Genomic DNA, 27,635 nt, shown 5'->3' on the forward strand with positions numbered 1-27,635 from the left:
TGAGACGTTGATCTCATATCCCACTCAACTGTTTTGTTCTTCTAAGTGACCTGATCTTTAACCACCAAAAAGACGGGAACTTCTTTGCTGTCAGAATATGTAAGTGACTTGAGAGTTCGCAGCTGGTTGGAGCGTAGGTGGGTGGGTTGGGATTGCCACTGTGCACCACTTTCACTTCCAGTATTGCTGCCACACAGAGAGTGTGAGACAATAGACATTTGTCTTGTGCACCTGACTGGTTATTGATAGGCTGGCATGAACCATTACCCTACAAGTTCGACTGCAAAGGCAAGCGTCCCTCGTCTGGGTCTTGCCACCACTGCTCGTTGGCCATTCTCCCAGCGGCTCCTCGTGCCTCTGCTCCTGAGAGTGCAGGCTAACGGGAGGCTGTCATGGTCAGGAGAGTCTTCGAGCCTGCCTTGGCCAGGTTTTCAGAAAATGCGAGTGTGGCAGTGTGAATTTAGAAAAAAAATCAAAGGGAAAAAAATTCCGGTTCCATTTGATTCTTGTTGTTATAAAGAAACACTGGTGTTTATTTAACATATTTGGCTAAGAATTTCTTTGGGATTCCGTTCTGTCACTTTGAAGAAGAAACTCAATAACATCTTAAAAAACAACGGTTCTCAGTGGAGGGTGGGTGAGGAAGTTATATGGAGATGGAGCGGGGACTTCAGCCCAAGGACATAATGGACAAGAAACAATTTTTTTCCCTCCCCTTTCTTCAGAAGTCCTCTTCCGCATGGCTTAATGTGCTCCCATAGCCCCGGTTCCAATATTTCAAAGATACAGAACTTCCCAGCACGGTGAGGAAGTTTTCCTGTGTTCCAATAATAAAACCTCACCGTCCCAGTGATTTCCAGTTCCTCTGTGGCTCAGCAGCTTGTGAAGACAAACTCACTCCTAAGTACCGGCCTGCAGTATCAGTGTGGGAGTCGGAAACAGATGTTGGCCGGACAATGCCATTTGTTGTCACTGTCGATACTATGTGGCAACTTTCCCAAATGAAATTGTTTGCGGATGGAGAGGAATGTAAGCTGTGATTCATGCCCAGGACTTTTTTTTTTTTTTTTTTTTTTTTGGCTGCAGACTCACCATATTTTATTTGTTTTAAGTCACAGAACATTAGTGGATTTCAAAGGTTACGACAACTTACTATTCATGTGTCTTTTCCATCTTTTGTCCTGTAGCCTCTTCCGAAAGCAGTAACAATTTTAGGTGGCTTTTTGGACATTCAGATACTTTTGTGTGGGCGTTCTGAACACGATGGGACATTTTCTCAGATTTGCTGTTTTATGTTTTTGTGTTTGCTTGCGTCAGAGCCATCAAATTTCCACCTAAGTGAACAGCAAGGCTTGCTTCGTGTTGTTAATAACTGGCAAGCAGAGAAAACTCAAGATAATCAGAGTGAAGTGGAAACAGACTGGTGACTGGCAGTGTTGTGTGATCTTGGCTTGAGATTTTTTGTAAGAATTACAAAGACGCATCCACTAATTCATATTTACAATAAGAGACCATGGATTTATCTGAACAAATTAAATATTAATTTATGGAGAAGCTTAAAATAGGCTTACAATGAAAAATAGCTACAACAGAATTACATAAAAATCAGGCGCTCACTGTCACATGACACAGCTTGTTGTAGGAAGAAAAAGCCTTCACCAAAGTTCAAAGTGTGGTATCTATCACTCTAGTGCCATTTTTACAAAAACAAATTGTAATCCACAAATGAAAGTCTTTTAACATTTATTCATACCAACAGATGCCTAAGGCCATAATTACAAAACGTTTTATGTTCTTTTAAAAACATATGTATTTCTCATAATTAGGTTTCTACATCTATTCTATTTTAAGGGACATCAAACCAAATCTGACTTTTAAATGAAAGCCAAAGGCAAGATTGGTATCACATGTGGTGGAAGGGTCTGGATTGGGAGCCAGCGCCTGCAGCTCCACCCACACATTGTCGTGGACTTGTGTGGCTCCGCCTTTCTCACCTGCAGGGCGGCAGGTCTGGCTGGGTGATCTCCCTGCGCTTTTGGGCTTGAGCAGTTTCTGATTCTAGTTGAGCACTAAATACTTCGAGGGCTTCAAATTCAATTGTATAGAAGTCACAGCCAACATTCGCGGGATCCCAGCCCCCGTGGAGTATTTGATGGAAGCTATTACTAATCTTCCCGGGAAGCTGCACAAGCAGACCATTTCATGTGCGACCCAGGGCTCTGTGCCGCTCCTTGGGGCTAACTTAGGAAGGTCAGTATCCTCATGTTTCTCTGTGTCTGAGGGCATTTGAAATTGTTCCAAACTTGGGCAGTAGAGCTTTCCAGTGATTAAAAAACCAAGTTGACTAATTGCATAGTCTCACGTTTCCCCGTGTTAGAAATTCGACGTAGGGAGCAGCTAGCTTGAAGAAGGAGAAAACCCACCAGGGTAGCGGGTCCGCCCTGGCTGGAATAGCACATGCAAGGAGGTACTGTTGGGTGGCTTTCGAGAGCTGAGGACACAGAGGGTGCTGCTGGCACCCCAGCTAGAGAGCTGCCGAGCTTCAGATCAGGAAATGGGTGCAGTAAGGTGCTTTGCATCGCAGCCAGTGAAACAAGACTGGTGGTGGTTGTCGTCATCATCGTCATTTGTAATGAAAAATTCAAAATTAAATGCGCTTACCAAAGACACAGTGGGCCCAGCAAGAACTGTTCCCAGCCCTTGTTCATTTTCTGACCCTGCAGAGAATACACGGGGTGACTGGGGAAAGGTCATCGCTTAGGGAATAAACAGCAACTACAAATCACTGTGAACGTAGATTTAAGAATATTTGCCCCGCCAGTCTCTTTCCTGTATGTACATTCCTACTTTTTACGTCCTTCTGGGAGGTATTTGTCCATTTTGTTAAAGTCTGCTCCCATTTGGAGAATGCTTTGAACTGTTCCCCCCCCCCCCCCCCAATTTTATTTGAAAGTCGGAGAGAGGGGAGAGGTCTTCTGTGTGCTGGTTTACTTCCCAAATGCCCCCAACAGTCAAGGCCGGACCAGGGTGTCCCATGTAGGTGGCAGGGATATACGTCCTTGCCATCACTGGCTTCCTCCCTGGGGTGCTCATTCGCAGGGCGTTGGACCAGAAGTGGAGGAGCCAGGACTCAAACCTGGCACTCTGATTTGGGATGAGGGTGCACCAAGCAGCACCTTCGCTTCCTCCTACTTTGGAGCTTCAGAAAAGAACTTCATGCATGTGGTCTTAGTAGATCCTTTACTATATTTTTTAATGTTCCACATAATATGTAGGATTCATTTTAACTATTGGGCCATAAAAATTTTACTAAGCCACTTCTTTGACCTAGAAATTTATAAGCTACAATAAAACTTTTCTTTTTACTTTCGTAGCTGTAGCTTTTAAGGATTCAAGCTAACCAGTTCATGGTGGACCCACTGATGGATTTTCTGTTAATTTCTCCGCGTTAAGGCTGAATGAGATGGGTTTGTGTTGCCTGTTTGGGGCATTCCTAGCAACTACAAGGCATGATCAAGAAAACAGCATGGGAACCCTGATGTCCCAGCAAAGACCACTCTTCCTCCTGACAGCAGTGATTTCAACTCGAGAGTCCCCGGCTACCTTTTCTGCTTCCCTCAAACCAATGTCATTGGTCTAAGAGGCAGTCCTTGGATCCAGATAACCCGCTCGCCCTGGGCAGCAGTTACTTAGAGCTCTCGCATCCCATCTTTGATCTCCGGCGATATTTTTCTCTGTTATGTCACAGAGGTCACCTGGCTCATGTGTGACAAACTGCCTGCATAAGTCACAGTGCCAGTGGCAGAGATTTGTAACCATGCCTCTGGTCCATTGCCTTTGAATTATTTCCCAGGCCCGCTGCTTTACATTTACACTCTGTCGGAAGATGAACAGGGAAGGGAGGAAAATCAAGGGCAGGGTCTCGTCTTGAAGGACAAGGGGAAACAGGTGGAAGGTTAATGGCCCTGGAGCGATTCCACCAGCCTCTCAGGCTTGATATATGGGCCTCGGGCCTAAAACGGGCATTGGCTTTCAAAGATATATTATTTCATTTGAGGAGAGACATTCTGGAGTTCCTGCATTTGTCTGCTGATAGATGAACCTCTGTCCACAATGGGTTATGGCGGGTGAGTTTTCCTTGGGCCTGCTCCCGGACATAAAAATTTTGCTGTGCACTCCAACCTTTCACAGGCCTTTACGTACGGATGGCACGTGTGCGGGCCGCTGGCAGGCTGGGGCTGGTGGGTTTTTGTGGCGGCTGTTTTAGGAGGTCCTTTGGGAAGCAGCAGGCCAGTGACTTCTGATCATGCAGACGTAACTTGATAGGGGTGGCCTTTGGAAAGGGGGAGGTAAGGGGATGTTGGTGGTCAGACATGCCGGTGGCTCCGGTTAGTTGAGCCTCTTGGGTTCCCAAAGGTGCATTTGGACTTCGCAACTGTTTTGCTCTTCCCTCAAGTTTTTGTTGTTGTTGTTGTTGGGGGGGGGTGGTAGTGGATAATGTTCACCTTGGTTTATTGAAAGGCAGAGCAGTAGAAAGAAACATCTTCCATCCTCTAGTTCACTCGCCGCAGAGTGCCAGGCCAAGCTGTGTCCCCTCTGGAGTGGCAAGGGCCCACATTCTTGGGCTGTCATTCACTGCCTCCCAGGAGGCATACCAGGAAGCTGGATCTGAACCAGAGCCGCTGGAACTGAACCCAGCACCCTGAGATGGGAAACGAAGTGTCAGGGGGCTGTTAACTCACCGCACCCCAACAGCCTGGAACAGATGGCTGATTCTGGGTTTCTTAAATTTATTATTTTCAAGACGGTGGCAGATAAACAGTTGGAAAAAGATATTTGTAAAGACACCAGTCAGCAACTGGCTAACAAGACACATCAGCAATGCAGTGCCAGTAAAAATGACACCCAGTGGCAAACGTGTTGAACTGACCCCTAGAAGAATGGACACGGTCACTTGGATTTCCCTGTCTGTCCCTTTAAGAGTTGTCCTGGACCCAAAGACTCCCAGCGCCTCAACCTCCTAATGTGCATGGATTTAATTTTTAATATTCATGAATGCAATTGGCATGCTAATATGCTTCAATTTCTAGTATTTTGAAATTAATCATTAACTGTAGTTTGGGGTGTGTATGTATAAACCCTTATATGATTCCTGATAACTGTTATGCCAGCCCCGTCAGAGAGATAATACTTATTTTTATGACAAGCACTAAGGCAAAATGAGCTCTCTAAACTCACTATCTAAACAAAAAGTGATTTTCTCTCGCTCTCTCTCTCTCTACTTCCTTTTGTGTTCCAACCGTCTTTGTATCTGGTGAACCCTCACACCTCTGAGTGCTCTGTAGAGCCTGAGTAGACGTTTTTATCCTGAATCCCTTTGTCAAAGACAGGTACCTCCCCATGGAGAAACCTTGCCAGAGCAGCATGGACACGTTGGCATTTATGTACAAGAAGTTGCGATTGGCCGCCAATCTGATCATGCAGGAGTGTCCGTAGGAATTGGATTCTTGGATGGGAGGCGCTCGACTCCACTGACAGCGGGGTTACAAAGCTGCTGTGTTCCTCTGGGATGTTGTGGCGTGCAGGCTGGACCAGAACCGGGAGAGGGTAGTGGCTGCAGGAAGTGGATGCCGGGGTAACTTTTGAAGAGGAGAGATCCAGAATCACTCACTGCATAGTGGTCAGGGGTTGCTTTTCCACTTGTTGCCTGCATGGAGTGGGTGAAAGGGCTGCCAGGGACCTCAGGCCACCAGCTGAGGGACAGGAGTAAAACACCCCGACCAGCTCCGCGCCTCTGGGCTTGCTGTTCAGCCGCAGAATAGAACGGGGTCGCTTTGGCCTTCTTTGCTTGTACCCCAAATGCCTCTTTCTCGGGTCCTGTTCACCTTCCTCTGTGGTATTTTACAGTCAGCGTCCCCCAGTCCTACCTGTTATTTCCAGGGCTGAGCAAAGAGCAAATGAAAGGAGCCCACGCGGGGTCAGGACGGCGCTCATTGCAAATGCTTCCGAGTGAATAACGCCGCCGGCTCCCGCATCTGTGGACGGCTCCAGCTCAGATGGACACCTTCAGAAGCTGAGCCATAGGAAGCCAAATACTTGCAAAAAGCCTCTTAATTGCTCATTTGCAGTTGGACAAAATGCTGAACGTAGAAAGACTTCAAAGCCAATGGAATCTGCATTGAAAACAGGATCTCAATACACATACCCGCTTATTGTTGCAAAATTACAATAACAAATGTGCCCAGCATGAAGCCAACATAAACTTAGCAGAGCTTCATTCAACCTGGGACCTAGTCGAAGGTTTTTTTTTTTTTCAAACAGCAATGGGGTACTTAGCACTCTGTTTGTTATTCTATACCATTCATTTTAATGATATATTTAGGTCTCTGGCACACTTTGAATTTTTACGTGTAATTACCCATATTAAAAAAACACTCATTAGTGTTCTGTTCCACTGACTTAATTATGCCCCTTAATTAAATCTTGACTAACGGGGGTCATTGCAGTGTCAGTGGGATTTGTCACTGTTTGTCAGCAGGTGTCTTGCTGCTATTTCTGGCTTTCCTATGTTTGAATCTATTTCAGAATTGCCTTTTTTCTCAGCACCAGTGAGTTCTCATTGGAGGAACAGGCAGCCGCTCCTGAACAGCTTGACTGTAAGAGGCAATGTTTGTTTTCATGAGTTCAGAAAAAAATCTCTGGATTAAAAGATGCCGAAAACAGACTTAAATAGGCACGTTTTCAAAACTCGAGATGTTTTACATTCTAGAAATTTTGATGGTATCTGTGTATACAATTCTGAAAGTTTCCCAAAAGAACAAAAAATACTTTTGTTGTTAGCATTGCTATGAGAAAAACTGCACATTAGGTGTTAAGACGACTGTGTGTTCACATTTCACGTAGAATGTTCTAGATGCATGATTTGAGTGTCTTCCTGAAGGGAGCAATAATTCCCATGTTTCGGTATATAATAGGCACTGGTGTTGATTTGAATAATTGATTTGTCCAGTAAGGCTTTTATAATTAGTTGTTAACTTTTCAACATAAATCCTCAAAACATTTCTATAAACCTTTTACATTTAATTAATCTGTTTTTGATCTAAAAATGTATGCAACCTAGTTTTTTGAGAATTATTTATTTTTTTCCTGTAATTAAGATGACCTTTTCAACATAAGCCCTAAGAAATTAAAATCAACCATATACCTGATGTCTCTGAGTTTTTCAATCTAGAAGATTTTCAGAGTGAAAGTCTAATATTAAAAAAAATTATTTGAAAGAGAGGGAGAGAGAAAGAGAGAGAGATCTTCCATCTGCTGGTTCATACCCCGAATGTCCTCAAAACCCAGGTCTCCCAGATAAGTGGCAGGACCCCAAGTACTGGGGCCATCATTTCTGTCTCGCGGGTGGGTCGCAGGATGCTGAATGGGAAGTATGGTAGCCAGATCTTGAGTTGGCACTCCAGTGTGGCATGTCGATGTGCCAACCAGCAGCTTAACACTGCCCTCAGAAGTTCCGATTTTTAAAAGTAAAACCTATTTTCATTTAAAAAGTAAAGAGTCGGGGGGGGGGGGGGACAGTGTTGTGGCTTAGTGGGTAAAGCCACTGGCGGCAACACTGACATCTCATATGGACTGCTCCACTTCCGATCCAGCTCCCTGCTAACGCACCTGGGAAAGCAGGGGAAGATGGCCCAAGTGTTTGGGCCCCTGCACCCACGTGGGAGGCCTGGAGGAGGCTCCTGGCTCCTGGCTTTGGCCTGGCCCTGCCCTGGCCGCTGTGGCCATTTGTCTGTAACTCTGCCTTTCAAATAAATTAATAAATCTAAAAAAGAGTAAACAGTCACAACTTTTGTAGCTGTTAATAAGTTTTTTAGAACTCATTTCTCTTGATAAATTTAAATGAGATGTTAGGTTACCAATCTCTAACTATTAAGATAAACATAAAACACTTGTGATTATTATATATGAGCAGTTTTACTTTTGTGGGTTTACCCATAAGTAGGGCAGAGTAAAAGAAATTTTAAAAATATATTCGGTTGTGCAGCTATTTCTGAAATCCCAATCAATTCATTTCATCCTAAATGATTAATTCCAACTGCCTCTTCTAAATTAACAAATGTTCTCTTTTGATATACAGGAAATTCTCAAAGACAGTGCTTGTGGGATATTGCCTCCAAATTATTTTTAATGTTTTTAAATGATTTATTTATTTATTTGAAAGTCAGAGTTACAGAGAGGCAGAGGCACAGAGAGAGAGGGAGGTCTTCCTTCTGCTGGTTCACTCCCAGATGGCCGCAAGGGCCCGGTCTCCCACGCGGGTGCAGGGAACCAAGGACTTGGGCCATCTTCCACTGCTTTCCCAGGCCATAGCAGAGAGCTGGATCAGAAGTGGGGCCGCTGGGACTCGAACTGGCGCCCATATGGGATGCCGGCACTGCAGGCAAAGGCTTTATCCGCTACACCACAGCACCGGCTGGCCCTCCTCCTTTAACTTTTAAGTAACTTATCAATTAAATACTTGAGTGTGTATTTTTTAACTAGTTCAGATGGTGAGATGACAAGAATTTGTATGCATTCTGTGAATTCCTGTCTCTGGACCAAGCAAGACTGGGTGGTGTGTGTGTCACCATGACCTACCATGCAAGGTGAGCTCCAGGTTCCCTCACATTACACAGCTGAAGTCGTGATGGACGCTTTAATGCCACGGGTTTGCGTGGATATTCTTTTACTCACTTATTTGACAGATACAGCTCCCATCTGCTGGCTTACTTCCCTCATACCCTCAAGGGCCCAGGCCAAAGCCAGAAGCCAAGAACTCAGCGCAAGTCTCCATAGCCTGCTGCTTCCCAGGGTGTGCGTTAGCAGGAAGCTGGAATTGCAAGTGGAGCCTGGACTTGAACCCAGGCACCCCAACTGGTGGCAAAGCCTCTAGGTGATGGGCTTACCCCGATTAGATATTTTTTTTTTTAAGATTTATTTTATTATTTGACAGAGGCACAGAGAGAGATTTTTTTTTTTTTAAAGATTATTTATTTATTTGAAAGGTAGGGAGAGAGGTCTTCATTTGCTGGTTCACTCTCCAGATGGCTACAACAACCAGCGCTAGGCCAGGCTGAAGCCAGGAGCCAGGAACTTCTTCTGCGTCTCCCACCTGCGTGCAGGGGCCCAAGCACCTGGGCCATCCTCTGCTGCTTTCCCAGACACATTAGCAGAGAGCTGGTTCAGAAATGGAGCAGCCAGGACCCAAACCAGTGTCCGTATGGTATGCCAACATTGCAGGTGGCGGCTCAACCCATTAGACCACAGCGCCGGCCCCTAGACATTGAGATTCCTTCTTTAATTCGATGAATATTTATCAAGTGTGAGTTGTATGCTGCGTAATCTCTAAGGATTGGGGATTTGACATGAGGAATGCAGAGAAAAATCAATACTTTGAGGAGCATATTTTCTATATTTTAGCAGTTATGAAGCTTTAAAATATTTACACTAACGTAATTAAAAGCACATATAATTGAGCGAGCCAGCCAAATGTAGGATGAAAATCGTGCAGCCACAGAGCTTGTCTCATGCCGTCTGTGAGCCTCTAGGAGACCTCAGCGCCCAGTATGCGTGTATAATAGTTCCTGCGTGAGCTCATGGGTTCTCTTGGAAATCATTCCTCCTTTCTGAAGCCCTGAGTCCGGGGGGAACGTCCAGTAATGATTTAAAGGGAAAATCATCTGTTTTTCAGGCTCAGTTTGTAACCGATCACTTCACATAGTGCGCTAATCATTGAGATGTGTGTGCAAGTCATATGAATGGGCAGTGGATTATTTCTTTTTTAAGATTGATTTATTTGCAAGTCAGAGTTGAGAAAGAGAGAGAGAGAGAGAGAGAGAGAGAGGAGTTTCTAGCCTCTGGTCCAGCTCCCCAGGTGGCTGCAACTGCTGGGGCTGTGTCGGGCTGAAGCCAGGAGCTTCATCCAGGTCTTCCACAGGGGTAACAGGGGCCAAAGCACTTGGGCCATCTTCTGCTGTTTGCCTAGTCCGTTGGTCAAGAGCCAGAACACAAGTGGAACAGCTAGAACTCCAATCAGCACCCATTTGGAATGCTGGGGTCGCAAGTGGCAGCTTTTCCTGCTACGCCACAACGCCTGCCCCGAATAGCGGATTTTAAAATTTGATAGAATATTGTTTTGTATTAGAGCTAAATGATACCCATTATGTAATCTTTCAGATAAACTCACGAGGCTCTAATGCCTGCAAATCTCATATGTCTGCCAGTATTCCTACTGAATAACAAGTCATTTCATGCACTTTTATTAAAAATGTGTCACTCCCTTTGCAGTAATCTCTTTAATAAATTTGTTTGATAATACAAGAAGAACAAACATTTTTGGCATAAGAGAAAATGCACTACCAAAGTGTGCTATACCCATCACTATGAAAGGTAACAGGAAGACATAGATTTATCAACAAGAATGTCAGAAGAATGCTGTGACGTTTACCCCGTGAAGGGTTCTGTCATAGTAGCACTCTGAATCCTTGTGTACCGGATCAGATGACCTAAAGAGCTGGGGCAGCCGAGAGGCAGGCAGCGTGTCCTGGGCTCTGTTCCAGGGCTAGTTACTGCCGAGTGCTGTCCAGTGGGCAGGGAGGAGGAGGGACAGAAATGGACACGTGCCCTTGCCCAGCTGTGGGTCCTTAGCTCGCCGCAGGCCGGTTTCCCCATCAGAGATGTTACGGGTTCAATGGCAACGCAAGTCAAGGTCTAGGGAGACAGCGTGAATTCCAGAACTCTGTTTCCTCCTCGTTCTCTTGATGCTGGGCCAGCCCCAGTGCTGTGTTGGCTTCATTCGTCAGATGCTTAGACGTGGGGTAGGCTCTGCTGTGCGAGTCCTGGGACTTCCCTCATCACTCCGACTGTTGCGTGGTGACCAAGCCTTGGTGTCCTGCGAGATACGGCTTTCCTGATGAGGAAGTTAGGTGTCTCTGGAGTGAGCAAACATGTCCTCCAGTCCCCGGGATGCTCTCAGGAACGTAATATGGCTCTCAACTTCACGGCTGCCTTTGCCTATAAAATAAAGCTCTTGTACGACTCACATGGCATTCTAAAACGAAACGTTTGTAAAGTGCAGTGTGCTACTGTCTGGATACAGAGATGCGTCAGAAATGGTATCTGCCCTCAAGGAGGAAGGCACACATGGATAAAATTAGGAGGGCCAGTGCCAGTTTTGTGGGGACTGTCCTAGAATGCTGTTTCTGAACAGCATTTGGTATCTTAACGTTACCAATGCGAGAAGTGCTTTTGAGAAACTCACTAGAACGAAACACCTGCTAAAGAACACACAACAGATCCGTTCATTGCATGTGCTTGGTATGTTCTGTGTGGTTAAGTAGGATTCTGTTAGACACATTTTTAGGGCTCAGATCTCTCTTCTATTTCTCTGGGGACCTGCTGGCTTCCGAGTCAACCCTGATGGATAGAATAAGGAGAGAGGTGGACTAGTCGGTGAGACCCTCTGCCTGTCCAGCCGCGTGGTAAGATCCTGAAGCGCTGGGTGGAGTTGGGATAGAGAAATCCATGGTGGTCAGGCCGCTTTCTGCTTGCTTCCATGCATGTGTCGTGTGAGTCTTATTTATGCCAAGTCATTAAGTCCATTATTAATGGAAAGGTATGAGGGTGGGGCGAGAATGAGTTCCAGAAACTTTTTTTAGAAATAAAAAGTTCAGATAATTACATTACAAGATGGTGATAATAATAGAAGTCTCCCAAGGAATGTATAATACAGGTCCTTTTTTTTTTCTTCCCTCCTGTAACCCTGATCTGGGTTAAAACTGGGGACAGACAGACAAGGGGTAAACAAATCCTTAGTTTCTGAAGTAGCCCTTTGGCTTTTATTCCAGTGGCTTCTGCCTGTTAGCTCTCACCTTTGCCCGCCCTTCTGCATCCAAACACACATGCACACGCTCCTGCTCCCACACACGCATGCGCACACGCACAGTTCTGCCCCATAGCTACTCAAAGGTTCAAACACGCGCATCCAGTTGAGTGTCCCTTCTTCCTCTCCAGGAGCTTGTTTGAGGCTCCCCTTCTGCTCAGTCCCCCACTTGTACTCCCCCATCCACTTTCTCCTGTCTGTCAGAGTCTGCTTCACTGGCTGACGTTTGACATCTCTCCACTCTGCTGGCCCTCCCACTTCACACGTGTGAGCAAAGTGCCCCCCCCCCCCAAACGAGCAAAACACCCCCTGCCCCGGGCCTCCCTGTGGCACACCTGACCCTGCTGATCCTGCACCCCCTGCCTCCTCGCATCTCCACAGCAGACATCGAGTGAAGTTCGGCTCTTGTACTTTTCCCCCAGGCACATGGCTCTCACGGATCTTAAGCATTGCAGAGGCCTGGCCAAGCCTTCTCAGCCCTCATCATCTCTCTCCCTCTGCATTCCTGGCTCTCTGGGACACACGCCTAGGGCACTGCTCAGTTCTCCCTCCTGATTATGCCTTATTGGGCTCCCTCACTGGCTCCTCTCCCTCCACCCAATGCTTATATTTTTCTCATTCTTTCCCCCTCCATGTGCATGGTGATCCCTCCCACAAGCACAGGGACATGGTTCCTACCCTTGCAGACTGCACAGTGGCATGTTGATTTGCTTGCTCCATGCATAAATGTCCACTTCTTTGGCCCTCCAAGTTCATTGTCTCCTGTTCTCCAGTACTCCCACACGACACATTCTTTCCTAGGTGTTACCCTGGGTTCTCTGATTTGATCACATCACTCAAGCTTTCTATTGCGTGCAAGCTTGAACTCAGCAGCCAGGTTCCCATCATCCCTGTCCTGCACCCATCTCTCCACCAGCTGAGAGCCATGTCTATATGTAGTTCTGGAGTTGACATTAGAACTGTCCGGCAAAATCTGGGACATAGGATGATCAGAATTACATTTTTTTGTGTGTTGCTTAATGTCAATATGCCCATTCCCCCCAGTCTTCCCTGTACCTTAACCTGTCACTCACACTTCCCACAAACTCTGGCACTGAATTCTGAACTCAGTAGTCGCTCTGCAAAACATTGAACTTGTCAGAATTTGAGTTACGATAATAAGCAAATGATGGGTGTTGGTTTAGGGCTGTGGCTCGCGAACCTTTGGTCTCAGGACCCTTTTTGCACTCGTGGGAATGATTGAGGGCTCAAGACCTTCAGATACTATGTCAAGGTACCGTGTGCAGACACAAGAATTCACCAGCGTTCGTCCCATTTGCCCTCTGAGTGATGACGTCATCATGAGAGGTCAAGAGAGGAAGTCTGACATCATGGGATGCTGGGGGAAATGGTTTTAACCTCCTGGACCCGGAGGCCACACTAGTAAAAGCACTGCTTTAAGTGTTGCCGCACTGCGGCTGAGGCCAGCTGAATAGAATTCCTACACTGGAATTCTCGAATGAGCAGGGCAGTGGAGGAGTGTGAGGGAGAGCCAGGGGGGTGAGTCTCTTCCTGGCATCCTGGGGTTTCTCCACCATGATTGGGAGGCTGCCCCGTGGTGAGGGGGAGGTGGGTGTTAGTCAGTAAGAGACACATGCAGACTTTCCCTGCAAAACTGCCTGCACCCCCTCCCAGCACGCGCGTGCGCACACACACACACGATGAATGCCCTTGGAGTGGGGCAGAATTTCCAAGAGCTCCACATTGTCACCCTGATCCTTGACCACATCGAGTTGCTTTTGAGGGGCCATGGGTGGTGGTACCTCCGTTTTACTGAGGTCCCGATCCCCCTGGAGCAGCTATGGTGTTTTGCTGGCTGGCCCCTAAGACTGGCAAGACAATCATGCGGGAGGCCATGTCTAAACAGTAGCCGGCCTTGGATATCACTTTATACGTGGAATCCCTGTTTGCTTTGTAATCGTTGGTTGAGCTGGGAGTTGGGAAATAGCTCTGACTTTCATGGGAGAGTGTTGTGCTCTAATAGTGACGATTACTCATGGAGCTCAAGCCCTGTCTTTAGTTCTAGCCATACATTGGCTCAACTAACCCTCCAACGGGGAGGAGTCAATTAATTAGTTTTAAAGATTTATTTATATATTTATTTATTTTGAAAGGTGGAGTTACAGAGGTAGAGGCAGAGAGAGAGAGAGAGAGATCTTCCATCCAATGGTTCACTCCCCAATTGGCCGCTATGGCCGGAGCTGGACGGATCCAAAGCCTGGAGCCTGGAGCCTGGAGCTTCTTCCAAGTCTCCCACTTGGGTGCAGAGGCCCAAGGAGTTGGGCCATCTTCAATGGCTTTCCCAGACCATAGCAGAGAGCTGGAACGGAAGTAGAGCAGCCAGGACTGAATGGGCACCCATAGGCGATGCTAACTCTGCAGGTGGTGGCCTTACCCACCATGCCACAGCAGCGGCCCCCAGAATTAAGATTTGACTACAGCCAGAATAAACAGAAGCTCAAAGAGTTAAGTCATTTTCCCAAGGTCACCCTGGTTTGTTTGGCTATGGGCAGAGGCTGGATTTGCCTCGGGCCCGAGTCTATGGCTGTTACCCATTGTCATCCTAGAGTATCGTTCTCATCCCGCATTCCCATGCCTAAAATTTTGGGGTGTGTGTGTATGTGACACCGTGTCTGTGCACAAACATGCACATGTCATGGGGGACATCGACTTGCTGGAATTTTCTGGAATGCTTTGTTCCAAGTATGTTATGTAAACCGTCAGTGTTGAGTTCACCGGTCAACTTGTTAGTCACGCAGACTCACAGGCCCCAGACCTGCTGAGTCACGATTTTCATTTCAACAAGGCCCTCAGGTGAATTGCAGGCTCATTAAAGTTGGAGAAGCGTGGGTCTTGCGCGCCGTTGTGTCTCGCTGAACTCTTAAGAGAGAATTCAGTGCAGCCATTAGTAGGGCTTTCTGCTTAGAAACATATTCAGCACCTTTTGTAAAAAAAAAAAAAAACCAGAACAAAAACCATGCTTCTAAAGAGAGCATGCTTTATTTTTTAAAGCGTGCATTTGTGCTGTGTCGTCCACGATTTCAAGCCTAACACTCTAATAAGGCGAGACCTCCCAGGCCGCAGCGAAGAGGGGCTGGCACTTTTTAGCGGTCCTCTGAGGTCTGCCCCACAGTGCGCTGCATGAACCGCAAGCCCACACTGGAAGTTCTCTTCTGGTCTGTGGCTTGTGGTGGAGTCGAATTCCCACACTGGGCAGCGGTCATGCAGAGGAGGTGGAGCACTCGGTCAGAGGTCAGTCTCCCTCCTTTCTATCCATCCGTGAGCTTGTTGTTTCTTCCCTCCTTAGATGGTTCCGAGGATTCCACCAGGCTGCCACCCCTGGCAAAACTGTTCTTCCTCTTAGTTTGAGAGAGAAAGCATGCCAGACCCTCCCCCCGCCCCATCTGCTGGTTCACTCCCCCATCCCTGCTGCTGAGCCAGCTAAAGCTGGAAGCCTGGAATTCATCCCGGTGTTCCATGTAAGGCAGGCATCCGATCACGTGGACCATCACCTGCTGCCCGCATAGGGTGTGCATGAGCGGGCGTCGGGATCCACAGGTGTGGGTACCAAAGCCAGGCACTCTGATGCAGAGCCCAAGTATCGTAAGTGCTAGGCTAAACACCTACCACCAAGGGGTATCTCCGTGAGATAGTTCTTTTGGTTCCTAGGGTTAGGGTCGTCTTAATCAGTTACTCAGGAAATTTAAAAAAAAATTTTTTTTTTTTGACAGGCAGAGTGGACAGTGAGCGAGAGAGACAGAGAGAAAGGTCTTCCTTTTGCCATTGGTTCACTCTCCAATGGCTGCTGCGGCTGGCACGCTGTGGCCGGTATACCGCACTGATCTGATGGCAGGAGCCAGGTGCTTATCCTGGTCTCCCATGCGGGTGCAGGGCCCAAGCACCTGGGCCATCCTCCACTGCACTCCCGGGCCACAGCAGAAAGCTAGCCTGGAAGAGGGGCAACCGGGACAGAATCCGGTGCCCCGACCGGGACTAGAACCCGGTGTGCCGGCACCACAAGGCGGAGGATTAGCCTAGTGAGTTGCGGCGCCGGCCAAAAAAAAATTTTTTTTTTAAAGCTAGCAGGATGCTTTCCCACTATGATAGTTTTTCTCTTGTAGATTTTATAAATCGTGTGCTCCAAGTCCGGATTAAATTTACACAAACACAGGCAGGCGGCTTGCTTTGCCGATGTCCACCTGCTCAGTGCAAGCTTCAGGGCCGGGAGCCCCCGCGTTCCTTTTTGTCAGAACTGGCTGCCCCTCCTGTGCGTCCACAGCTGTTGAACTGCAAAAGCAGCGTGGAAGTCCTGGCGTGGAGAGCCGGGCTCGTGGAACATTTGCGTGAGTGTCTGCTTTGCAGTCACCATCCTTGTGAAGTCTAGACATGAAGCAGAGACAGGCCAGCAAGGCACAGGTTTCCCGTTTTAACAAAAAGTAGGAACTTCAGATCCCCATGGATCCAGGCACCCTCAGGACCTCTCACACTCTTAGACACGGTTTCCAACAGAAAGTGTGGCTATGGGGGAACCCGTAGCCCCCAAAGCCCCAACACCTTGGTATTGTCTTCACTGGGTTACAAGCCAGTCCAACCACAGTGCTGGGCCCCTCAGGGAGCAGGTGACTTTGCTCTCTCTAGATTTCTCCCAGACATCACTGTCCTAGTTTTTTTAAAAAAACTGAATTTTCCCTTGAGAAGGTGTGGTGGCTGAGTCTGGGCCAAGTGCATCTAAGCCAGACTTTCACAGGGGGAATTAAACTTTGTTCTGAAATCTACATCTGTGAAATACCATGTCTTCCAGAAGGCGGAAACATGACAGCTTTTCAGGTGAAAAAGTAACTTTTTTAGATGGATTAAGCGTTAGACTTACTGGTCACCAAAAGAACATTCAGGAGTAGTGTTCTAGGTGGTGTTATATCTCACAGATCCAGAACAACATAAGGGGAAGTATAAATGCACCATGATGGCCAGGCATCATCTGTTATAAGATTTACTTATTTCTTCGAAAGGCAGAGTGACAGAGAGAGGGGGAGAGACAGGCCATCCATCTGCTGGTTCACTTACCCAGTGACTTCAACAGCCAGGACTGGACCTGTCCAGAGCGAGGAGCCAGGAACTCCATCCTGACCACCCACTAGGGCCATCTTCCACTGTTGGACTCTTAACTGGGGCTCAGATTTGGGATGGCAGTGGCGGAAGTGCCACTTAACCGGCTCACTGAGCCACTTGCTGGCCCCGCCTTGGCTTCTTTTGAGTGTCTGAAACAGCACTGAGGTGCCCGGGGTCCTCAGTCTGAACTACTGCGTTCAGCTCATTGATGACAAGTTGTTGAGACAAAGCTGAGTGGGGCTTCTGGGAATTACAGTGGAAGGGACAGTGCTACGCAAAGTCAGCTGTCCGCAAGCACTGGCTGGACCCACGAGTACGTGGGTGGAACATGGCTGCATCCTGTCTCCTAGCAGTCCGCAGTGATCAGTATCTTCCAGGGAGAGGTCCTGAGCCATCCTCAAGAAAGATTTTAGAAATAGTTTTGGCAGCGAAGATTTCTATCTAATTGGTCATGGAGAAGTAATGGGAGATTTTGTGTATGTTGGACTTGGAAATCCATTGCTGTGTAACCTGTGTGTCGTGGCCAACATCTTTAAGGCCAGGAGATCTGATGGACTATTTTTAAAGACAGGCTCAGGGCTGGTGCTGTGGCATAGCGGGTAAAGGTGCCGCCTGTAGTGCCAACATCCGATATGGATGGCAGTTCGAGTCCCAGCCGCTCCATTTCTGATCCAGCTCTCTGCTGTTGCCTGGGAAAGCAGTAGAAGATGGCCCAAGTTCTTGGGTCCCTGCACCTGCTTGGGAGACCCGGAAGAAGCTCCTGGCTCCTGGCTTCAGATTGGCTCAGCTCCAGCTGTTGCAGCCATTTGGGGAGTGAACCAGCAGATGGAAGACCTCTCTCTCTCTCTCTCTCTCTCTACCTCTACCTCTACCTCTACCTCTCTCTCTCCCTCCTACCTCCTACCTCCTACCTCTCTCCCCACCTCTCTCCCCCTCTCCCCAATCCCCCTCCCTCCTTCTACCCCCTATCTCCTACCTCTACCTCTTCAAATAAGTGAATAAATCTTAAAAAAAAAAAAAAAGATATAGGCTCACATTGCTGCATTTTTGTTATTCCAGCTATCAGAACTCCACCTGCACTATAATGCTGCTTTCTTAACACTTAGCTGAGATAGGTACTGACTGGCCAGCTGTGTGTCTAAGAGCTGTGGATGACTACTCTGTGGTACAGCCCTTTACTGCGTAATCTAGAAACCAATAGAGACGCATTCCCTGGCCCAAAGGGTATCTCTCCTGTTTTAAGATGGGGCTACCTGGGACAATGGGATTCACATTGCATTTAACTCGATTTGTGTTCTGTAGACAGCTGTGCGGGAACTCATCCTGATCTCAGTGACTCGTCTTTCCTTGCGCTATGCAGATGTGAGCCCGGTCCTTGTAGTGTTTTCTCGGAGTGAAGAAAGGAAAAGGCTGCCCACGCGCTCTGGCAGAGGTTCACGTGCTGCGAGCTTGGTTCCCGCGGCCGTGGTGTTGAGAGACAGTGGCTCCTTTAAGGGGTGGGGCTCTTGGGAGGCGATTGGGTGTTTAAGAGGAACTGATGCTTTTCTCAGGGAGTGTGTTCCCCCTCTCACAGGAAGCCAAGGGGGCCGGTTGCTGTCAGGGAGCCTGGGCCTCTGCTCAGCCTCTCTGGCACCCCTGTGCCCCTTGCACGCGACCAGTCCCCTGGACGCTTCCCTGCCAGGTTGGGACACAGCCGGATGCCCTCGCCAGGACGCCGGTGCTGTGCCACCAGAACAGTGAGCCCGTGAATCTTCCCTCCTGGGGAGCCCAGCCTTCGGTATCTCATGGCCGCCACACCAGATGGACTAAGACCACTACAAAGAGCTAGGGGAGACATAAAGAGGTTAGCTTGGGACTGACCCCGGGCTCTCCCCTGGTGGGGTCACTGCCCCTGACTTAGGGAGGGAGAGTGGGGGTGAGTGTGTAGGCAGGCGGCCATGCCGCCTCATAGCCTGCGTGTTCTTCCCTCGTCATCTAGAATATGAAAGCAGGGGTAAGTAAGGCTCAGCCCTGGCACAGGTGCGGTGCAGCTAAGTGTGGTGTCGCTAACATCTAGCTCGTGTGATTCCCATCTCACAGTCATTACCTTCCGGCCTCTGTGCAAGGGCTTCCCCATTACCGGGCCAGAGTGGAGAAACTAGCACTCGGGGAGAACGTGTATTCACAGTGCTGGTGAACAGAGTTCCCACGGCAGTGCTGTCCCGCATGTTTAGGTGGGGGTCCCTGTTGTCTACCTTGCCCAGCGACGAGCAGTTGCAGAAGAGGCACTGACAACCTTACGTGTCCCCTCGGGTGTTCTGGGACCGGGACCTGGCCATGAGGGGTACCCAGCTTCTTCACTGAGGTCCGCAGGGGTGCGGGCCCGAGAGGGAGACGCCACCTCCCAGTGAGCGCAGCTGGGTAAGACTGGTCCCCCGACTGGCCAGAGCACCACCGATTCTGTTGTGACAGCGGCCAGTACCATTCCCCTACGTTCTGTGGGCTACTAGGGAAAAGGTTCCCGGATCCAGTGAAGTCATCATTGGCATAACCATCTGGAGAGAAGAATCTGGTTAACCATGCGATAGTTTGTGGACTTTAAAAACGTAAAGCCAGTGTGATGTTTTTCTCTAGGCTATTTCTTGTGTTGACCCCAGTTTCTCCAAAAGAACCTCCCCCCCCTCCTTTGGGGCAGCAAGCCAACTCTTTTTGGGGTTCCTTGGATACCACTTCTGGTTCACCCCATCCCAAGACACCAGCAGCCTTTCCCCAAATAGGAAGGCGCACCTGTCTGGATTTTATGGTCAGAGAATTCCAAGGCTCTTTCAAGCCGTGTCTGTGGTTTTGTTTTTAGACATTTCTGGAGGACTTTATTTTCCAAACCACAAATTTCTTTTCATTTGAAATAGAGACGTGAAATTGCCATTAATGTATTCCTTTGTAGGAAAGAAATGGGGGCAGTGTTAAATTGAAAAGAAAAACTTTAAAAAAAAAAAAACCACGAAGGTTGCTGTTTATTCCTATGTGAGAAAGTGTTGTTGAGCAGAGACGCTGGGCTTGGATTCGGAACACCTGGAATCCACCCTGCTGGAATCCGAGTCGTCTTCTATCAATCACGCACGGCCCGGCAGCCCGAGTTTCCCATTTGGTGAAATGAGTTCGGACGGCAGTGATGATGCCGATGCAAGCGCCGACTGTGGGTCCAGGACCAGGTGGGATTGCGCTGGAGCGGAGTGGGGGTGTCCTCAGGGACGAAGGCAGGGAGCCCCTGCTGGTGTTAGCGTGCTGTGTGGGGGCACCAGCATGCATTCTTCCCAGTGGACACTATTACTCTTCTCAAAGCAAAAACTGTTTTACCTAGAAATAAACTTTTCTGTCCTTTGGGTCTAAACTGTTGGCTCCTGGAGCTGCCACCACTTTCCACGAACCCATATCTGGGCGCCTCTGGGGCGGAGCCTGCTGTGCACCCAGCTCTGTTGCCTGCAGAGGATTTCAGCTATCCGGAGGGCCACAGCCTCCCTGCAGCCCTGGGGAACCAGGGGCAGGAATTCTCCGCGGGGCCTTTGTGCCCAGGGACTTCCCATCACCGCTGGGTCCTTAGGGGCCTCTGTTTGCTTCTGCCCTGATTTCAGTGATATTTTTGGTGAATAATATTTAGGCCACTTGGGTTCTTTCCTCCTTTCTTTGGCCAACTGCCTGGTTGACAAAGCCAGCCAAAAAGGACCCAAGGACGTTCTAACCTCTGATAACCTTTTCCCAGGCATCCAAATGCGGTCTAGAAAGGAAGAGGTTGTGGCGAAGTGACCTTTGGGAGGCACAGAGCGGGCCCTGATAACCTGCGCTTCTCCGCCCGGTTTTCCCACAGACCCTGCTTGTGTGTCCATTTCGCCAGGTGTAAGCCAGCCCAGACCCAGACCCTCCTTCACTTTTCTTACAATCATGGATGGCCAGATGACATTGTGGCTGGTGGCTTTGCTGCCTGTAGGAGAGATCTGGAAGATGACAATATCAGACAGTTCTATTACGTGATTATGAAAATGACCACCATCGTCCCAAATGTGTTTTTTTTTTTTTAATTTTGATTTGATTTGTTTGAGATGCAGATATAGAGTGCTCCCCTCCATTGGTTCACTCTAAATACTTATGATAACCAGGGCTGATCCAGTCCAAAGTCAGGAGCTAGGAGTTCAGTCTGGGGCTCTCACATGGGCAGCAGGGGCCCACGCACTTGGGCCATCTTCCAACACTTTCCCAGGCACTTTAGCAGGGAGGCGGATCAGAACTGGAGCAGCCGGGACTTGAACTAGCACCCATGTTGGGATGCTGATGTTGCAGGCTGGGGCTTTAACCTGCGCCACAGCGCTAGCCCCTATTCACCTTTTATTACATGCACATAGAAACTACTTCCAAATCTTTTTAAGGATAAGGCATTATATATATTTTTATATATGTGTGCAATAAACATGTATCTAATACTTGTGGAAAGTGCATATTATCTTTTAATTCCATTCTGTCAAGTTTTTGAAGTACCCGTGTGTGTGTGTGTGTGTGTGTGTGTGTATGTGTCTTTTCTAATTATTGGTTTTTCCAAGCACAATACTTTGTATGCACTATTTTTTTATTTTGTGCACAGTTTTTTATTTTGCACAGTGACCTCTTGTTTGTTCATTTATTAGATCCTTGAGGGTCAGAACTAGGTCTTCTATTCACTCGAGTCTCAATAGCATCCAGCACTAATAAATGTTGTTTGCTTTATTGCTGATTGGGGTATGTCTGGAATTGGACAAGATAAATGACCCCTAAGTTAGCCATGCCCTTAAACAAACCAGCCTGTTTAATGCCAGTCAGAAAATCTGGGGCTGGCCGATTCCTACGTTCTCGGTTCTGCGAAAGACTGCAGCCTCACGAAGACTCACCCCAGCCAAACTCACTGAATCGTGAAGTCGGCCACGCCTCTTTGGAGAAGTATGGCCACAGCCAGCCTTCTGTGAGGAGCAGAGACCACCCCCCCTTCTTCCTGTTGCTTTACACATGGAGACGTTTAACCTGAAGCAATGGGTGTGATTGATTCCATAAGCCACGTGCCAAAAATCCTCAGGTTCCCTTTCGATGGTCGCCTGGGTCAGCTTGTGCGCGTGCTGTGTGTCTGTGTGTGGAAACTGACGAGGCAGGAAACTGCTGAATGAAGACTCCTATTTGACCGCGCCCGTAGGAAGAGCTGACTCTTAGCTTATGATTAGTTGATGTTTCAGCAAGATGCTTTTAGGAATGTGGTTAAGAGAAGGAGTGAAAGCTGGCCCGACTTCGTTCTTTGTTTTGACAGAATCAGAAACTGTCCCTGTAATTCTGCTGGAAAGCAGTGGGCTTAATTAGGGTACAGACTGGCGGTGATGTGTTTCTGAGTCGTGATTAAACTGTGTCATGCTCTCTCTCAACCCCAAATGATGTCTCGCGCTTTCGTGGTTCCCCCACATTTATCTAAAATAAGCAAAGCGTCAGGGCATCTTGATGAAGGCGATGTCCCTTCCGTGTCCCTGGGAAGTGAGATGCACTGTGCACGTCAATGCTGTAAGTGAGGGAAGTTTGCTTGGGGAACCCTGGTCTTTGAAAGCAAGGCAGTGATTTTGGGAGGAAGATCTCTCACAACACAAGCCTGCCTGCTTGGTCCTGACTTCTGATGAGAGCCCCCGTTGTGCCCTGCACGGAGGGTCCCTGGGGGTTCCTGAGGCCTGGGGCCTCCGACTGCTCATACTGAGTGGTCTCAGTGGGGCTGTGGAAGCCGCAGAGCCTGGCTTGTGTCTGCTCCCCAGCTCACAGCTGCCTTGTCTTGTCTACTTCCCAGCTGTGCCCTGGTCTTACACTTTCCCTCTGATAGGTGAAGAGGGGGCAGGACCAAGGAGGCCCCGCCTCCCCAGAGCTGAAGGCCATCAGCTGGGCTTCCGGCTCTCGGTGCCGTTCCCCATGGATGTTTCCAGCAGTCGTGCCTCCGAGAGACAGATGACTGTACTCAGGTTTGCAGTCCCGACTCTGAGACTTTTGCAACTCAAATCAGTAATGTAGGTTAACCTATTACCAAGATTACAAGGTCGCTTGAGTGATCAGCATGGGCTGGAGTGGACCCGGGAGAACTTCCTGGAGGAGGCAGCGTCCAGAATGGTCTCTTGGGGCATCATGGATGTTCTAGTGTTCTAGGTCAGTGTGCCTACTTGCTGGGGTCATGAACTTTGCAACTTCTGGTTCTGCTAGCTCATTAGCCGTGTAACTGTGGGCGGACTACTTTAGTGCATCAGTTTTGTTAAAGTGGGGATCCAATGAGTCCTATTTCATTGAGTGATTGTGAAGACTAAACGACTTTTTGCATGTAGAATGCCATTTAAATGTTTCCTGACAGTAGTAGCGTAACTCAGGAGCAGGGTACCCCAGAGCTAGGACGGATGAGAGAGAATCCATGTGGGAAAGGACACTTCGGGGAAAGCTGACCTGAGAGTCTCATTTCACGGTCCACAAGTGTAAGCAGAGCGTGCGCTCTCCGGCTTCTGGCCTCCCCAGGCCCCCCCAGGCCCCCCTAGGCTGGGGGATCAGCAGGCACGTGGAGGTTCGTGTGCAAAGGAATAGCGTGATCACCATAGGTAACTCTTGCAACTGTGCGCGTGATGGATCAGAGGAAGCAGAAGAAGCATGTGGAGTCTCTGGGTCCAAGATTCTGACGGACTCTTGGTCATGACCTACCTGGGAGGTGGAGTGAGTGAAGACCCCCAGAAGGGGCTGGGGGAAGTGGAAAAGAAGACGCAGGTCTCCTGTTGCTAACCCCCTCTGCCTCCTGCCTCCTGCTTCCTCCTCAGAGCTGGAGTTCAGGTCCCCGGGGAGAAAGAGCCTTTGTAACTGCACTGGAGGAACGAGCAAGCGGCCAGAATAGCTCAGTTCCTGGCAAAGTGTTGACAGATAGTTCTTTATCACGGAGCAGCAGCCCAGTTAGAAAGCACGCTGGGACCACTTCCAGTTAGCACGGAGTGGGCAAGAGCTGCTGGTTGTGAATCCGCTGGGAGCGCCAGGGCTGGCGAGTTCTGCTGGCTGTTACCGCTCTTGTCGGGTATTGTGTGTGCCTGTTCAATCAGTGTTAATGTGAAATCATTTTTTCTTGGACTTTGTAGCAGTTTATCATAGAGCTCGCAGGTGATCCTCAGGGTTCTTTATAAAAGCAGTGAAGAACTTGCGGCAGTTGTGTGTGCGTCTCGCCCAGAGCAGGCTCCCCCTGAGATTTGTTGAGTCAGTTTGGATTTGTTGGCAGGTTTGGTTTGTCCCTCCCTGTTTCTGAATGTATCTGTGACAATGTCATTGTCACCAAAAGAAATGGATAGCCAACTCCAGGGATGTTTTGTTTCTTTTTGCCAGAGGGGAGGCAGGCGGAGCGAACAGCGAATCTGAAGAATCCCCAAATCATTTTGGCTTGGTTTCTTTCTTTTCTTTTCTTTTCTTTTCTTTTTTTATTTGACAGGCAGAGTGGACAGAGAGAGAGACAGAGAGAGAGAGAGAGAAAGGTCTTCCTTTTCTGTTGGTTCACCCCCCAAATGGTCACTACGGTCGACGTGCTGCGCCAGGTGCTTCCTCCTGGTCTCCCATGCGGGTGCAGGTGCCCAAGCACCTGGGCCATCCTCCACTGCCTTCCTGGGCCACAGCAGAGCGCTGGACTGGAAGAGGAGCAACTGGGACTAGAAACCCGGCACCCATGTGGGATGCCGGCACTGCAGGCAGAGGATTAACCTAGTGCGCCACGGCATTGGCCCTGGCTTGGTTTCTTTCTTTAAATTAACTTGATTTCAAGAGCTATTTTTACAGGAACCACTGGGAAATTTTTTTCTTTAAATGGGGTGTGTATGTGGTGGGGAAGTCATTGAGAGATTCTACGAGGCGAAGGGGTATGAACCCCGCCTCTGATCCTGGGCAGGCTCTCCAGGAACAGGCAGGGTCCCCGCTCCTCGTGCATGGGGGATTATGCTTAGTGGGGTCACACTTGCGCCTCCTGTCACTGGGGTGGGGGTGAAGCTCTTCAAGGCAAGTCTGCCTCAGTCACCTGCATGCCGCCAGGTTTGGAACACAAGGCCGAAGTAACGATCAGAAATATGATGTGATTCCGTCCACCATAAACCACGGGCCCATTCTCCTAAACGTTTCCCCCTACACGTGTCTGTCTGCAGGTTGAACCCCAGTGATGTGTGATGTCGGCTTTCCAAACCTCTGCGGGAGGGAAAGACAAGGAACAGATCAGCTGCTGGGCTGTTTAAGGCGCAGGGAGGTGGCCAGGAAAAGTGCTGATAAGTAGATGTGGGCTGAGAGACCAACCCATTTTTCTTCTTCTAATTGCCAGACTCATTCCTCCTAGGAGAAAGCACATGTCTCTAATGATTAACATTCTGGGCTGATGGGAAGTTGTGCTTAGTAACAATGTGAGACTTGTTTCTTTACACTCTCATCGTAATATCAATATAAATAGTTTCTCTGATGAGTAACTAAGTTCAGAGATAAGACTTTCCTTTTATGACAGCTGATAGTGCAGGAATAGTTCAAGTGGGGCTGTTAACTACCTCTGAATGGTTTTGACAGTAAGGGAACTTGCAACACACCAGTGCTCCCTCTCCTGGGGTGCCCAGACGACACCCTAAATTGTGCGTTGACAGCATGAATATCTGGAATGACTCAAAAGTAGTAGGTTATTTTTTCTGTTTCCGTGCCTTAGAGTCCTGTTTTCGGGAGAAAAAAAAAAAATACCTTCACGGTGCCCGTACCGCTGTGTCTAGAGACCGGGCACCGTGCGTGTGTCCCGTCTGCGCCGGCATGGAATCTTGTTCCATTGCCGCAGCACTGCGGGAGCTGTGCACGCGCCAATTCCAAGACCGCATAACAGATCACATAATCAATTATGGGAAATAATGAAATGGAATGTTGGTGTGGAAAATCTCCTCGGAGAGCATTAAAAGAAGGAAGCAGTGGCTCAGGACGGGTGTTAAAGTCACTGTCGGGGCGGGCCGGCTGTGGGGCAGGCTGGCCAGGCACATGTAAGCTGCAGGTGTGTTCGCTGCCCTGTACAGATCACTGTTGAGCGTCTTGCCTGCCAGGCACTGTGGACGGCACATGGCTGCCTGTGGTGTCAGGCTCTGCCCTGCCGTCGCTCAGGGCTCAGGGATCGTGGGCAGCTGGGCACTCACTGTGTCCTAAGGACAGGGAGGTGATGGGGACCCCGGACACAATTGACATCAGAACTACTGATTTTGGGAAATGGACACACTCCGTTTCACTTAGTCTTGCCACTTCGTCTTCCTTTTTTTTTTTTTTTTTTCTTGTAAAGGATAAAGCAGTCAGTATTTATGTATTTTCTTAGAAAGGGAGGGAGAGAGCCCTCCTATTCTCTAGTTTACTCCTCAGATGTCCACTAAATGCTGACGCCTGGGACCCGGAACTGATTCTGGGCCTCCCGTGTGAGTGCCCAGGGACCCAAGGACTTGCTCCGTCGCCTGCTGCCTCCCAGGCTGTGCGTCAGCTGGGAGCCAGGTGGGGGGAGGGAAGCAGGGCTGGACCGGAGTCCAGCGACTCTGATGCGGGAGGCTGGGGTCCCACAGTGGCACCCTCACCGCTGAGTCAAATGCTTGTACCCATTCCCATCGTGGCCAAAGAAGCCGAGGAGCCGGGGGTTGTGCCGACCTCGATGTGTCCTGAGAGTCCTGGTAGATGGCTAGGAAAAGTCAGGCGCTTACCACTCCAAGATGCCTTGCTGGTACCAGACTCCGTTACCATCATTGCTTCTCTTAGGGATGATCAAGTGCAAATGAAGAAGATCCCTGGATGAGATGGCTCCCAAAAATACACTCTTGATTGACACTCAACCAACAGTCTTTTTTTTTTTTTTTTAAAGATTTATTTATTTTATTTGAAAGGCAGAGTTAAAGAGAAAAGGAGAGAAAAGGAGGTCTTCCACCTGCTGGTTCACTCCCCAAATGGCCACAGTGGCCGGAGCTGCGCCAATCTGAAGCCAGGAGCCGGGAGCCTCTTCCTGGTCTCCCTCATGGGTGCAGAGGCCCAAGGACTGGGCCATCCTCCACTGCTTTCCCAGGCCATAGCAGAGCTGGATAGGAAGTGGAGCTGCCGGGACTCGAACTAGCACCCATATAGGATGCCAGCACTGCAGGTGGTGTGCTGTGGCACAGCAATGCAGCTATGCCACAGCGCCAGCCCCAACAGTGGGCTTAGCTCATTCATTTTTCTGCCTGTATAATGGGAATCATAGTTTTCCTTGCTGTGTAAATAGGTTCTTAAGCGCAAATCTTCTTTGAAGACTCTGTACCTCCCCCGCCTTGCTGCCCCCTCCCCCTACAGTGTGGAAGTTCTATGCAATATTAACCATATGACAATTGTTTCTGGCGATGATAATCTGAAAGGTACAGTTTTGGGCTTCCCCGAAAAGAGTCCTAAATTAATAAGCCTCAGCTCGCGGGAACACATGCACCATAGATCTGAATTGCCACCATAGACTGATAAGTCTGCCGTGAGGAGCTGATAGTGCATGAGAGTATAATACGTGCAGAGGGCAAAGTGC

At 48.8% G+C, this 27,635-nt stretch overlaps 1 protein-coding gene across 12 annotated transcripts in view; it reads left to right on the plus strand.

Moving 5' to 3' along the window:
• Positions 1–27,635, plus strand: part of NR5A2 (nuclear receptor subfamily 5 group A member 2) — a 130,232-nt gene that overhangs the window by 41,622 nt on the left and 60,975 nt on the right. The window contains exon 6 of one of the 12 annotated variants that reach the window (XM_089312062.1): positions 5,391–7,050. The exons of 10 other annotated variants lie outside the window; for them this stretch is intronic. In XM_089312062.1, the coding sequence (XP_089168188.1) occupies positions 5,391–5,639 (249 nt within the window). In that variant the 3' untranslated portion in view covers positions 5,640–7,050. Of the gene's footprint in view, positions 1–5,386; positions 7,051–27,635 lie in introns of those variants that run through there. One more of the 12 variants, XM_089312063.1, reaches the window with a different exon arrangement.

This window comes from Oryctolagus cuniculus, chromosome 13, assembly GCF_051225735.1.
Source record: "Oryctolagus cuniculus isolate XC-2025 breed Fujian yellow rabbit chromosome 13, ASM5122573v1, whole genome shotgun sequence".
In the NCBI taxonomy this organism is placed as follows: Eukaryota; Metazoa; Chordata; class Mammalia; order Lagomorpha; family Leporidae; genus Oryctolagus; species Oryctolagus cuniculus.